The sequence below is a fragment of the Triticum urartu genome, chromosome 6A (assembly GCF_056163025.1).
Source record: "Triticum urartu cultivar PI428250 chromosome 6A, HENAU_Tu73, whole genome shotgun sequence".
Classification (NCBI taxonomy): Eukaryota; Viridiplantae; Streptophyta; class Magnoliopsida; order Poales; family Poaceae; genus Triticum; species Triticum urartu.
In genome coordinates this window covers 588,207,640-588,222,799 of record NC_141878.1, presented here as the reverse complement: position 1 = coordinate 588,222,799, position 15,160 = coordinate 588,207,640, and the positions used below count along the sequence as shown (strand labels likewise).

Genomic DNA, 15,160 nt, shown 5'->3' with positions numbered 1-15,160 from the left:
CCGCCAAAGATTCCAAGGGCAGAGGATGACAAAGAGGAAGACCACTCATCGGTCATCACCACCAACCAAATCCTGATAAAAGAATTGGTACACGATGCACAATCTCATTGTCATCGTGACCCTACTGCTACGGTGCTGGTGGTTGTGGCATGGCTGCCTAGTTTAGGACTGGCTAGGTTGGTAGTGTTACTTTTTACACTTTAGAATATGGTGTATTTCAGTTTTGTCTAGGTCAAAGATTGCAACCTCAAGTATGGAGATAAATATTTACGATGCCAGATAAGTATAATATAAAAATATATTTCATGATAGATTTAATTATATTGATGTCATATTGAATATTTTTTAAGTCGGTCAAGGTCTGCAAAGTTTGGACAAAATTAATATCCGCTATATTTTGAAATGAAGAGAGTGCATGATGATCGTTATGCTGATGACATTGCTTAGACCGTGTGTATGTCATGATGCATAGACAAAAATAAAATACAATGTTTGTTGCTACTATATAATATCATCACATTGGTACCTTTAGTTATGGTCTTCTGACGGCTTTCACATAGTTTAAAAATTACCAAAGTTGAATATAGCACGCTATGGCAAATGGCAGTAGCCTCCAGATCAGCTAAAGTGAAGCTAAACGGTGGTATATCCCGCTAAACCTTTTGAGCTTTTTTTAGATGGGATGCCATTCATTTTATATTTTAAGATGGGATGCCGTTTAGTTTGGCCCTGCGAAACCACTATAGCGCCATTATTTTAAACTTTATATGTTTTACCTATCGGTTGCTTAGTGGTTAGTAGCTGTGCTGGCCGGAGGATGTGTTTACAATACATCAAAATTGGAGATCCCTTATATAATTCAGAAGAAGTGTACAGAGCATAAGGCTGTCTCCTACTTCTCCGATTGTCCCATGCATGATACATGGAAATATCTGATGTGTGCTAGACAGTTGGATCCATTACGATACAAGGAAATATCTAACGACATGTGGGCCGTGAATAATTGTAGTTTTCCTTAGATAATGTACTGAGCTTATTTTCCTCTCCCATGAAAAGGATAAAAAATGACGTAAAAATATGGGACATAACAAACACATGTATTGACCAATCCTGCAAAGATTTCACATAGAAATCCAACACCAATTCCAAACTTCCATACCTAAAAAAAATACTCCTCCTGTCCCAAAATAAGCGACTCAACTTTGTAGAAAGTTAGTATAAAGTTGAGTCACTTATTTTAGGATGGATAGAGTATATGGCAGTATATAGTTCTATGTTAGTAGTAACTAGTTTCAGTTGCGCCGAAGGGAAGAAAAGGGCAAACGAACAAAAACTATTTTCATATGATCCAAATGGCATTTTGCAATTGCAATTGCACTACCAGAACTGCCAAATGGAGTTCCAGCATGAAGTAGTCTTACTATGTTAGTAGCAACCAGCTTCAGTTCCGAATCAAAATACATAAAGGAGGGATGATGACAAATAGAGCAGCAGTTGCAATTGCCAACTGAGCGCCACATGTATCACAAACCAAGAATAATAATAATAAGAAAAGGTCTCCCCAGCTCAATAAATACCTCCACCAGCACCAGCCATTTTGCTGCAAGCACCAGCACACTTCACAGGCCCTCATCATCTTCCATCCCTCCAAAAACATCACTTGCATAGTTGCATGCAACCCAACAAAAAATCTGACTAGGAAATGTCAAGTGACAAGGACATGGGGGGCCAACACACTTTGCAAAAACAACCCCCACACTGTCCTTGTGATCTCCAACCAGGGGCCCAAGCACAATAATCAAGCATCCACAAGGGGCTGGCTGCAAAAGTTGCATGCTTTATTATTCCACAAAGTCCAATACTAGTCCTTGGGGAATTGGCACAAGGAGAGAGAAAGTGACAGAGAGAGATAGAGAGAGAGAGAGAGATAGGGGGAGGGTGGGAGAGGAGACCCTGACCAATGCCAAGAACAAGAAGAGATCAGTGAGAAGGCCAGGCGAAAATCCCCACCGGGCGAGAGGAGACGAGCTCCGGCCTCCTCCGAGAACAAGAACAAGAAGGAATCCCGGAGCACGAGGGAAGAATAAAGCGGGCGGAGGAGACCGGAAAGGCCGAGGAGAAAAAAGGTACCTTTGGCTCGGACCCTCCCTCCCGGCACAGTGATCATCACGAGGCCGCCCGCAGCCGCCTCCAATCCAATCCCCCAAAAGAGCAAAGCAGAGCGAGATTTGCTCGATCTGTGCTTGATTCCTTTCCTTTTTGTTGCTGTTGCCGGGATAGCTTTGTTTTCTTCTTCTTCTTCTTTTAACTGCCGCCGTTGTTGAGAAGCTCCGGCGATGGAGAAGGGGATGGATCCGGCGCTGCTGGACAACATCATCGCCAGGCTGCTGGAGGTGAAGAGCCTCAAGCCCGGGAAGAACGCGCAGCTGTCCGAGTCGGAGATCAAGCAGCTCTGCGCCGCCTCCAAGGAGATCTTCCTCGCGCAGCCCAACCTCCTGGAGCTCGAGGCCCCCATCAAAATCTGCGGTAATCCCTCCCCTCCCTCGATTCATCCCTCTCCCTCTCCCCGTGCCGGCCGCCCTCGGAATGCCATCTCAGGGGATCGGTCTCGCTGGTCAACGCGTGGTAGGTGGCTGGTTTGCCATGTTTTTTTCTTCGGGGCCGGGGAGTTCGGTAGAGATTCATCGTCTGCAGTAGCTCTCCTCTAGTGATTCCAGCACTAATTGGGATGAAACTCTCTTCGAATTACTCTGGTTGTGCACATCCAAAGATGTTCCTGGCTGATAGAAAGGTCATGCTCTGTATCTGGTGGTGGGTGGGTAATAATTTGCAAGGTATTGGATGTTGTACTGAGTGCTTCTTGGTGGGTAGTGTGCGAGGTACTCATCCAATTGAATGTGTACTGGGTGCTTCTTGGTGAGCCATTGCAGCATCAATGGGGTTTATGATCAATTAACCATGCTTGCTAAGTTTTAGGTGCTTCAGAATCTGACAAAAGGCCAGATTTAGTTGGGGTTCTGTTCATAATGGAAAGCTGCCAATGTTTTATTTGATGGGTCCGTTTGGGATTTGATGGTGTTGATTGACTTTTGGAGACCCATATATTATGAGTGTTGTTTATCATTGTGCGCAGTTGTAAAGCAGCATATTTATCCATTCAGGATTTGTTGTTATTGCTTTACTTTGGAGAACCATAGATTATGTATTTTGTTTTATCATCGTGCACAGCTGTAAAGCAGTATATTCATCCGTTCAGGATTTGATGTCATTGATTGAGTTTGGAGAACCATCGATTACATATATTGTTTATCATTGTGCACAGTTGTAAGGCAGTATATCAAACAAAAAGCTTTCCTTTGGTAATTAACTGTAGGCTGGAGAATTGGCATCCCTCGCCATGTATATAACAGTATTGGATGGTTAGTTGTTCAGCTAGCTTATTGTCAAAGTGTTCGGTTTGAGAATTAAGATGAACAACTGATGATTGGAGTTTCAGTTTGCTGACGAAACACAGCTGTTTTAGTTCTCTAAATGTTTTTCTTTCATATTTCTCACTGTTACACTTCAGGCAATGGTTGTGTATATCAGGTCTATGTGTCATTTTATTTTGCCTAAAGTTATGGTATATCACTTGTGTCATACACTGCATGATACGCAAGGCTTTTGCGTATTCACAGAAAAAACAAACTATATGTCATACTAGATTCTTACAGTAGAACATTTTTGAATAAAAATATATCAACAACTTCTGTATTTTTTTTCCTTCTGAATCTGTGTTAATTTAGAGAAGCTTGATCAACTTACCGAAAGCTCCATACTAATGTCAATCTTGCATAAACTATTCTGATCAGGTGATGTCCATGGCCAATATTCTGATCTCCTGAGGCTCTTTGAATATGGTGGATATCCTCCTCAGTCCAACTATCTTTTCTTGGGCGATTATGTGGACCGGGGAAAGCAGAGCCTTGAGACAATATGCCTTCTTTTGGCATATAAGGTCAAGTATCCTGAGAACTTCTTTCTTCTAAGGGGCAACCATGAATGTGCATCAGTAAACCGCATCTATGGGTTCTATGATGAGTGCAAGCGCAGATTCAGTGTAAAACTCTGGAAAACATTTACAGACTGTTTTAACTGCTTACCGGTATCAGCGTTGATAGATGAAAAGATTCTATGTATGCATGGAGGTCTTTCCCCAGAGTTGAACAAGCTGGATCAAATACTCAACCTCAATCGCCCCACAGATGTGCCTGATACTGGGTTACTTTGTGATCTTCTTTGGTCCGATCCTTCGAATGAAGCGCAAGGGTGGGCTATGAATGATCGAGGTGTCTCATATACATTTGGACCTGATAAAGTGGCTGAATTTCTTGAGAAGCATGATTTAGACCTCATCTGCCGAGCCCATCAGGTGCACTATGCTCACAAAACACCCATCACATCATTTTCCTTGTCAAGAGTATAAATTGATTAGTTATTTTCTGTATATTGGAATCCAGGTTGTTGAGGATGGCTACGAGTTCTTTGCTGATCGTCAGCTAGTAACAATATTTTCGGCACCTAATTACTGTGGAGAATTCGATAATGCTGGTGCCATGATGAGTGTAGACGAGACGCTGATGTGCTCCTTCCAAATACTCAAACCTGCAAGGAAAATGTTGCCTGGTTCAACTAATAACAAGTCTGGATTCAAGGTATGCATAACGAACATGGGAACAATTGGTATTTGGCCATATACATATATACATCACCGTGCTTACCTGCTGTTTCCCTTAAAAATTGCCCCATGCTATATTTGCATACTATTCTGTACAAATATATCATTTGGTTGTCTGTTAACCTGCGAAAGATCTGAAGTGAGAACAGAGATGCTAGTGGAGTCATTCACTGCAGAGTTTTGCATCTATTTTCTGTACAAATTCACATTTCACAACACTTCTTTGACCACCAGATGCAAAAGCTGCAGATGCACTTCATAGATTTTCTTTCTTTCAGTGTATGCGATACAGTGATAGTATCAATGCACTCTTAATTTTTTGCCTGCATTCCCAGAACGCTTGTTTCTGTTTGTCCTACCTCCTATGCACTTGAATGCTGCTCGAATTCTCATAGTAAGAGTATATTACTTAATGATACTCCCAAGTTGGCTTAAGTCAACCAAATGTGTTAACTAAGCTTATTTCTCTCATTGTTATTATATTGACATAGGGATACATTGACTTGTCACTTGCCGATTACAATTAGTTCTTAGCTCTGACTATTGAAATTCTTCCCTACAACATTCTGACACGGCAATGCTTTATTTACTCCTGGGGATTTTTTTTAATCTATTGGACTGTGGTCATGTGTAAAGGTATACTGGAGTCAAACTACTTTGGAACACGTGTAAGCATATTGCAATTTCTAGTTCTGTGGCAGTGCATGTCATTATCATCGAGGGCATAATGGTGTTAGATGTTGACCTCACATGACAGTTCAACCATTATCTGGTGTTATCTACCGCCCTTTCTTTCTTACGATGACATTGTGTCTTTGACCTACCTTCTCTTGTTCCCCACTGAGTGTGAGTGGCAGTATCAGAGCAAGGATATGGTAGATGGTCTGCTAAAGTGGAGGGGAGGAATAGTTAACTTCCTGCTGATAAATCTGATATACAAATTCCAAGGAAATGAATCTTTTATGTGCTTAAATGAAGAACCCATCCATTCACATAAGAACAAACAACATCCCTGGTGCTGAGGTGCCTTGCTTGCCATGGGAATCCATCTGTGAACCTAGTGGACTAGCCTAATATCGTGCTAACTGGAAAAAATAATTTAACATGCCATTGGCTCTATGAAAATAATCCTCAGTTGTAATGGCCATGAGTTCTTTCTTGATGTATCAATGATAATGGGTTCTCTTTTGATGTATCAGCTAACCTTCAGTTATTGTCTTTTTTCATGTTTATTAGTCAATGAGAGGATGGTGACGGTGGCACGGCGATTGGTGAGCAAGCTGTGGTCTCATCTGCAGGCAGGCACGTGCCTACTACGAGCGGCTGCGACTAACCGGCGTTTTCGCCGATGCCTCGAGCCCGGACCGGAACAAGAACGCAGATTGTACAACTCTCTCGTCGATGGACTGTACATCGTTCATGTCGGATTAACACTTGTTGTAATGTATTATTGTTTTTCTACCGTGCGGATCTCTTTATCGTACGAGAGGACGATGTGAATGAAACTGTTGCTCCTCCTTCCCCCCCTCTAAATTCAAAGGATTCAGGCAGGCATATACGCCAATAAAAACTGGTAAGAGTCTTGGGTGCTGGTTGTGGGATCTTGAGAGACAGGGAGAAACATTGCCCATGGTTCTGAATTCGAGCTTGTTCGAGTCTGCAGTTTGCATGGTTTGAGCTTTGCGCAAGAATCTCGATGCACCTCAGCATTTGTTGTCGTTGCTGTTCCATTTAGCTGTGTGTCTGAATATACCAGGCATGTTATTGGGTGGTGGCCTTGTGGGAATGTAAGTTTCTCTGTCAGAATCATGACATCTTGATCCTGGTTCGAGTTAATGTTCTCCTCAGAGAACATGTTTTTCTGTTTCGATAACAGGAGATGAGAAGTGGAGATGAAGAGAATATGTCTCTGTTTTGATAAACCGGAGACAAAAAGCAGAGGAATAGGTTCTGTCGAAAAGATTGCATAATGTACGAATGATTTATTCGTCAGTCTTTTCTTGCAAAACTGGAGGATGACAAATGCGGAACAAGAAGAATCCGATTCGCCATTGCGACATGCCTCGCTCAGCATCACAAACACATCCACATCACTGGAGGTGGAAGAAACAAGAACGATTTTCTGCTCACATCCAAGACAACTTCAACATCACAAACAACGACAAAAATTCGAGGGCCTTTTTGGTTGACGGAAATTCAGAACACGTTACACATTGGAAATAGGTAAAACATATGACTGCCAAAAAAACAAATTTAGCTCGAGTCCAGCAGGATTTAGATTATGTTTGATTACACACTAGGAAGAACATGGGGACATTTCGAGAGGCTGGAAACAGTGGAGAATTTCTTACCAAAACGCAGCGCAAATCTTCGTTACCTGCAGGACTGGACTAGATCTCGGTTGGACTCGCGTGTCGCATCGTCTTCTCTTCGCAAACTTTCCGGATACTTGCGGTTCGATTTAAACCGTGTTTGGTCTGAAACTCTGAATGTGGTTAGAATTTTGTAAGTTTTATTCTTCGGAAGGCACCATGGATCAATTTAGTAATGTTTTCTTGAGAGCATATGTTTTTTGTTCAAGGACGATAAATTGACAGAGACCCTGTGATGTGGAAATGGTAACAAGAATGTTTTCTCTGCTCTCACCCAAAGATCCACAATTTCATCAACACAAACAAGACTCGGAAAAAATGGGGAAACCGGGGAAACCTTACAGTTATGTCAACTCAGATCCAGAAGGATTAAAATTCTTTGCAGTTTTCTTCGAGAGGCTGGAGTTGATGGAAATGTTCCTACGAAACGTAGTGCCGATCCACAATTTTCGTATGATTTTTTTAGGAAATTGTGTAGGGATAGCAGTTGTCAAAAATCCTCTGAAGCAAATGAGGCCAACGCCCCTTGCTCTGCTTCAGTGGTTGTTTTCTTGAGAGCATTTCCGCATTTCTTCATCGGTCTTTTTCTTGGGATCGGAATTCAGGAATTGGTTCTGTCAAAAAAGATGTGGATCGATTTGATCTGTCAAAAAAAGATGTCGAAACAATAAATCACCGGTTGGAATTTGTTCTGTCAAAAAGATGTGGATCGATTTGATCTGTACGAAACATTTCTCCATCAGTCTTTTCTTGCAAGTGAGAGGCAGAGAAATGTTGCACAAGAATCTGATTCGCCGTTGCGATAGGCCTCACTCAAGAGTCAGGGAGACATGATGCAATGTCAAATGTGATTAGACACATCCACATCACACAAAGAAGAAACAGGAGCATGTTTCCTACTCACATCCAAGATCCACAATTTCATCAACAAAAACGACAAAATTGTCGAGGTTCTTCAATTCACGGGACACCGAAAACGCGAAAAAGTTTAAAGGTAGAATTTAGGCTCAGTCTGGAACAAAGGAAAGGCGTAGGAATTTTATAGGATTAAAACCATTCGCACCTTCTTCGAGAGGTTGGAGCCAATGGAATTTTTTCTAAGAAATTCTGTAGGGATTACAGCTCACATAAACCCTGACTAGCCACAGTGGAGAGTAACATACACTAGTAACATACACATATCCCTAGGCTATGTTACTACCTTGATAGTGGGTAGTAACTTAGGTGTGGTGTCATGCAAAGCTTCATTTATCAGGTTATAGACTCATATTGCATTGGGAGATGTGATGTTAGAGTAACTAGCTAAGTTACTAGAACTACCTCTCTCTTCATTAACTCATTGTCACATAGACAAATTTGCTGAGTTGGACTTGAAGTTACTGCTGAAGTTACTCCCACTATGGCTAACCAAATGAGGCAATGCCCAATGCTCTGTTTCAGTGTGGATGGACTCTGCCTGACATTCTCCACTCACATGTTTTTGTCAACAATGTCAGATATACTCACTTTTCAGTGTGGATAGAGAAAGAGTTTTGCATATCAACCTTTTTTTTCTTCTAGCTTGACAAAGCTGGATCAGTGTAAACTAAATCACAAACCACTCATGTGCACATCAGCAATAAGACGCATCGAAATTTGAGGACAGAAATTCGAGGGCCTCTTTGGCTCATGGAAATTCAGAACACGTTACACATGGAAATAGGTAAAACATAGGATTGCAAAAAAGAAATTCAGCTCGAGTCCAGCAGGATTCAGATTATGTTTGAATACAGGCTAGGAAGAACATGGGGAGACCTTTCGAGAGGATGCAAACAATGGAGATTTTCTTACCGACACGCGCCACAAATCTTCGTTGCCAGTAGTACTGGACTAGATCTCGGTTCGCATAATTCGAGCATAGTGCAAGAATCTTTGTGCTGTCACGTTGTCTTTTCTTTGTCATCTTTTTGAGTACTTGAGATTCGATTAAAACTATGTTGGTCTGAAACTCTGAATATGGCTAGAATTTAAGTTTTATTCTCCTGAAGGCACCATGGATTCTGATTCAAGTTAATGTTTTCTCGTTCAAGGTGGATAAATGACAGATGAAAAGAGGAGATGACGCATCGGAATAGGTCCTGTCGAAAAGATGGTTACAGTGGATCAATTTGATCGGTTGAAGGCATTTCTTCATCAGTCTTTTCTTGCAAGCGAGAGGCAGAGAAATGCTGCACAAGACAGGCCTCACTCGGAGTCAAAAGAGACATGATTTGTCAAATGGCACTAGACACATCCACATCATTTGAAGAAGAAGCAAGAACAATTTCATCGACACAAACAACACATTTTTCTTGAAAACTTTGTGTTGCGGGCAGAGATTACGCTTGTCAGAAATCCTGTGAACCAAATGGCAAATGAGGCCAACGCCGCTTGTTGCTCTTTTTTCAGTGTGGATGGACTCTGCCTGGCATTTTCTACGTACTCACATGTTTTTGTGAACAAAGCTAAATCTTTTCACAAAAACATGTGGGTGGAGAAAATGTTTCACAAAGAAAATCTGATTCGCCGCTGTGATGGGCCTCACTCAGAGCCAGAGAGACATGATGCAATTGTCAGATGGGACTAGACGCGTCCATATCACAAGAAAAGGAAACAAGAATGTTTTATCTGCTCTCATCCAAGATCCACAATTTCATCAGCACAAACAATGAAGTTGTTGACATCTTTTTTAGTGTTTGGGAAAAGTAAATCGTACTGTATTACTCATCCAGGGCCAACAATACCACAGTTTTTTTTCCTGCGAGGGAACAATACCACAGTTACATATAAGTTTAACAAGCCATCTGGCCCCGGAACCAATCCAAACAGCTGTTTTAAATTTTTGTCTACCGTATTTTGCCATGAAAATCACTAGCAAGGTCCTGGTTGCGACTAACATGAGTAATACGAACTACTCCCTCCGTTCCAAATTACTCGTCGCAGAAATGGATGTATCTAGAACTAAAATACATCTAGATACATCCATACCCTGCGACCAGTAATTCGGAACGGAGGAAGTATTACTCCAGGGACTCTCATCAAGTCTTTGTTTAACAAAACTCCAAAAAACATGGAAATTGGAGAAACATTAAGTTTAAAAGTCAACTCGGATCCAGCAGGTTAAAAAACTCTGCAAATTTCTTCAAGAGGCTGGAGTGGATGGAAATTTTCCTATGAAACATAGCGTCGATCCGTAATTTCCCTATGAAATTCAGGAAATTGTGTAGGGATTACAGTTGCCAAAAATCCTCTGGACCAAATGAGGCCAGCGCCCCTTGCCCTGTTTCAGTGTGGAATGGACTCTGCATCTGCATGACATTTTCCACTCACATGCTTTTGTCTACAAAGCTGAATCTTTTCAGATGTAGGAGTAGGAGTGTTGCATCAACCTACTTTTCTTAACAATGACAAAGCTGGATCTGTGTAGACTAAATCACAAACCACTCATGTGCACATCAGCGGTAAGAACCAAGAGCAAGAGGACAAAGACGCTAATGGTGATTTATCTGTACACATGTCCACATTAGCAGCGGTAGCACTCATCTGTTGTTGGCATCACAGGCATGTGATAGCCACGGCAACATCCAACAGCAATCAAAACTAATCTATCAACAATTCTCTCAACAACATGATCATGTTCATGCCAGACGAATTCTCTGGCGGCAGCTACAGCTAGAATCACAGCTCCGGCGAGCAATTAAATCGGCGATGGCGCTCGGCGGCAGTTAGCTAGAGTTTGAGTTCACCTGGGAGCCATGGAGATGGAGATGTCGGTGGGGATGCGGAACTTGTCGGCCCAGTCCTGCGCCTCCAGGAACAGCTTGGACACCTTGGCGGCCACCCACGACATCTCCGGCCGCGCCGCGGGGTCCTTGGACACGCACTGCAGCGCCAGAGTGGTGAGGGCCTCCGCCGCATCGACGGGGAACGAGTCCTTGAGCCGCCGGTCCACCCACTGCCGCATCCCCTCGCCGCCGCCGGACGCCGACGCGGCGGAGGCGCTCTCGATCAGCGAGGTGCGCTCGTAGTCCCCGGTCGCCTTGTTGAACTCGTACCGCACCGGCTCCTGCCCGGACACCAGCTCCAGCAGCAGCACGCCCAGCGCGAACACGTCCGACCGCCGCGTCGGCGACCCGCCCGCGGTCAGCTCCGGCGCCATGTACCCGCGCGTGCCCTCGATCCGCCTCCCGCGGCTGCCCGTCCGCCGGTGCCTCGCCTCCTTGTCGCCGGATTCGTCGTCCGGGAGCTCCCCGGCGAGGTCCGCGGACCCGAAGTGCGCGAGCTTGGCCCGGAGGAGCGGGCCCTGGCCGCACACGAGGACGGAGGAGGAGGAGAGGCGGTTGTGCACGGTCCCGGCCTGGAGGTGCACGTAGCTGAGCGCGTCGCAGGCGTCGGCGGCGAGGCGGAGCCGGGAGTGCCATGAGGCGAGCGGCGTGAAGGACGGGTTGTTGGCGCCGCGGAGCAGCGAGGAGAGCGGCGCCGCGCCCGGGACGAGCTCGTAGGCGAGGAAGAGGGCGCCGTCGGGGGAGGCGGCCGCGCCGTAGAGCCGCGCGATGGCGGCGTGGTGGCAGTGGCCGAGGACCGCGAGCCGGGACGACACCTCGGCCGGATCCCGCCGCAGCGCGCGGCGGAAGACGGCGGCCGGGTGGCCCCGGAGCGCGCATCTAAACGAATTGGACGACCCCGGCGCGAGGCGGTGCGCGGGGGAGAAGTTCTTGGTGGCGGCGGCGAGCTCGGCGAAGGTGAGGAGGAGCGGCAGGTCCGGGAGCGAGTCCCTGAGGGCCTGCAGGGAGGAGGCCGCGGAGGAGGAGGAGGTGGAGAGCGCCGCCGAGGAGGTGGAGTAGGAGGTCGGGTGGGTGCCGTTGGTGTTCGCGCGGGGCGAGCGGCGGCCGTGGGCGGTGGCCGTCGGGGCGGTGGCGGAGGAGCGGGCCATGGACGACGGCGCGGCAGCGGTGGCCGTGGCGCTCTTGGTCTTGCACATCTGATGCCTGCGGAGGCCAACCATCGGCGACCAGAGAAAGAAGCTCGTCGGACTTTCTTGCTTGCCGACCAATTTGCTGGCGTGATAAAGGTTTCGCCTTTGGTTGTTTTTTTCTTCGTCTGCTATCTCGCTCGCTTTACCTCGCCGAGTTGTTGCCTCGAGAGGAGGAAGACGGCTGGTCAACCGGTCAAACGCGAGTCAAACACCCGCTGCATTTTGAATTGTTCTGAATGAAAAATTCTTGTTCAGCCGTTTATCCGTTTTACATTTAGAGTCAAAGGGATCCGTAATGGGGTGAATTTGGTCGGAATGATAAATTTATCTTTCGTCTCCTCATCGCCCGTTGCTCGATAACCGTCGCGAAATCTAGGGTTCGATGTGTCATCTCTAATCTTTGGGATGACATGCTCGACCACCATATTGATCTCAACTCACAAAGGAGGTGCGGCAAGAAACTAGGAGCGGCGAGGAAAAAGAGGAGGTGTTAACTAGATGCATTGACAACGATGGAGGCAACCTTTCACTTCTCGCTATATTGTCATTGCTCCAAATGATAAATTTATCCTCTTCCTCTTCATCACCGATCATTTGATAACCATCGAGAAACCTAGGGTTCGATGTTTCGTCTATAATCATAGGGAGGAAATGCTCGACCACCATATTGATCACGACACACTGAGGATGTGTGGGGAGAAACTAGGAGCGGCGAGGAAAACGTGGAGGGGTTAATCGGATGCACGACAACGGACGGAGGAGAGCTTCTTGTATATGATGGTGTGCACCAGCCAAAATGATGATAGAGGGAGAAGTGAAAGTTTTTGGTGACCGTAGCATCAAGTTGGATCACTACAGTTAGTTTGATTTTCCCCTAAAAAACAAAAAAATGTGGTTAGTTTGATTCACAGAGACGGAAAATAATCCTTTAAGATACGAATCTCAAAGCAAAGCAGTCTCCTTCCCCATTTTCCTATTTGCAAAACGGGATTCAATCTCCCGACTGCCCCCAAATTTCAGCCGTTGGCATGAAATGCCCCACCGTCGTCGCCGGTGAGCTCCTCGACACCAAGCAGAGTACCCCAGCTCGGCACACTCTATCATGTCGGCGGCCCGGCTCACGGCACCGTACTTTGCCAAGATTCATCCAGTAGGTCAATGTTGTGCAACTAGGACACATACGGCGGAGCTGAGCTGAGGAGGTGGCCATGGACGGAGCACCGATGGCTGCCACGCCTAGTTGTGGATGGATGGGAGAGCAGCATGAACAAAGCTCCGGTGCTTCCGCAACGAAGCGAGCTTCCGACGACGGTGACAAGCGAGAGTGGACGCCGGAGTAGGAAAATGGATCCATGACATTTTTGAGCTTGCGACATCAGGGGCGGCGACGACCAAGTCTGGACGCCGGAGAAGAAAGGGGATCGGGATCTGGCAGATGTGGCGGCTAGATGTTTGAAATAGGTGTCTGGGATCGAAATCAAATCTCTGTCTCTGGCGATGGTTACGCGAGCCTTTTATACGATTCGGAGAGACGCGATGATCCTTCGAGGGGACGTCGGTTCCAGGAAATCGAAGAGAGGCGTCCGTTGCGGGAGTAACCGCACGATGGTTGGGTGAGGAGAGATTTCCCACTTAATTAGTACAATTAATCTCAACAATAGGAATGACATTAGCGATTTTGTTACCGGAATTAGAGGCTTATTAATTGGCAGGCTGCGTTGAGATTTATTTTTTGCCAGATGTCCTTCGCTGAAGAGGGTCTCACGATCGTTGTGTACGACCCGGATCGTGCAATTGCTAGCTGGAGTAATGCATAAGATTTCCTTTTTTGTTCAGATGGAGGACAATGCAACAAGTGTGCAACTTGATGCCTAATTGATCACTCACGTCCCTTAACTTCATCCATAGTTGTTCGAGATGCATCCATGCATGTTGGTTGGGTGGTTTGGAGTTTGATTTGCAGAGACAATAGCTAGGTAGAGTAATGCACAAGATTTCCTTTTGTGCTCAGATCGAGAATAATGCAAGTGTGCAACTTGATGCCAAATTAATCACTCATGTCCCTTAACTTCAGCTTAGTTAGTTAGAGATGCATCCATTTTCACTTGCACGTACGGTGGGTGTCTATGTACCCTAGTCAACGGAGAGCAGCCCGGTCGAGTAGGAGAAGGAGAAGTGGACAGCTTGGTTGACCCCAAGTTAAGTAATGAACGCGCGGTGCGAATGATAAGCGGATGAGAACATTTTTCAGTTTTCATTTTGGCGTGAGGAAGAGAACCAATCTCGTGGCCTCCTGGGTGGCGGCTAGTACCTGTCAGGCTGTCACAACGAAACCAATTTGCCGACACAGCACAGTAGTAGTGAAGAAAAAAAGAACTCGCCAACCGTATTTGAGAAGAAGAAAAACTCGCCGACCAAACCATGTCTACACGAGAGTAACGATGGGCATGGGATATGTCAAGCATCAGCCATGTTCCGAGTCGTTTTCGCATGAAATTTATCAAAAATTGCCGCCAGAGTCGAGGCGTTTTGCATGGAACCCTGGAAGATCATGGAGTCCCTCGCAAAGTGGGCTCGCATTTGCCGGTGCGACGAATCTACATTCCGCATTTTCATCAAGCACCATCTTATGACTCCCATCATCGATTTGGGGCACATGAGACCAGATATGGGCGTGCGAGATGAGGGCGAATATATAGGAGCATGATCAAGGGTTAGGTATCACCTTGAGACCGTTTGCCGATGAGCATGGCGGGTGGCATGATCAACGACCACGCTACTTAGAGAGAGTAACTGTGGCACGGCCTCGAACTCGATTTGCATTTTGCAACACCGGTGGTTGGGCCAATGGGAGTGTGTCAAGAAGAGAACATTCTCTTCTTGCTCCTTTTTTGTTCGGAGATAAAGAAAACATGTAAGCAGCTGGAGGCTTGATCATAAGCCTTTTATTCGATCGGATTGGCTTTAGTCGCGCGTCCTGACAATGGGATGGATGACCGGAGGAGATTGCCAACTAAGAACCGAGAAATTGTTAGGAGAAAGTGGATACATGGTCTAGACCGAACTTACTGGTGGTCT

General features: G+C 45.7%; 2 protein-coding genes across 2 annotated transcripts; one reads left to right on the top strand and one right to left on the bottom strand.

Moving 5' to 3' along the window:
- The first annotated feature begins 1,863 nt into the window (after positions 1–1,863).
- LOC125528684 (serine/threonine-protein phosphatase PP1) lies at positions 1,864–6,300 on the top strand. The gene is made up of 5 exons (XM_087529060.1): positions 1,864–2,126; positions 2,329–2,526; positions 3,852–4,411; positions 4,500–4,694; positions 5,954–6,300. Exons 2-5 carry the CDS (start codon positions 2,337–2,339, stop codon positions 5,969–5,971), a joined length of 963 nt encoding a protein of 320 aa, XP_087385186.1. The 5' UTR covers positions 1,864–2,126; positions 2,329–2,336; the 3' UTR covers positions 5,972–6,300.
- Positions 6,301–10,587: 4,287 nt separating this feature from the next.
- LOC125513086 (Protein kinase superfamily protein) lies at positions 10,588–12,325 on the bottom strand. Its single transcript, XM_048678134.2, has one exon. The coding sequence runs from the start codon at positions 12,110–12,112 to the stop codon at positions 10,850–10,852; it is 1,263 nt and encodes a 420-aa protein (XP_048534091.2). The 5' UTR covers positions 12,113–12,325; the 3' UTR covers positions 10,588–10,849.
- Between the last annotated feature and the right edge of the window lie 2,835 nt (positions 12,326–15,160).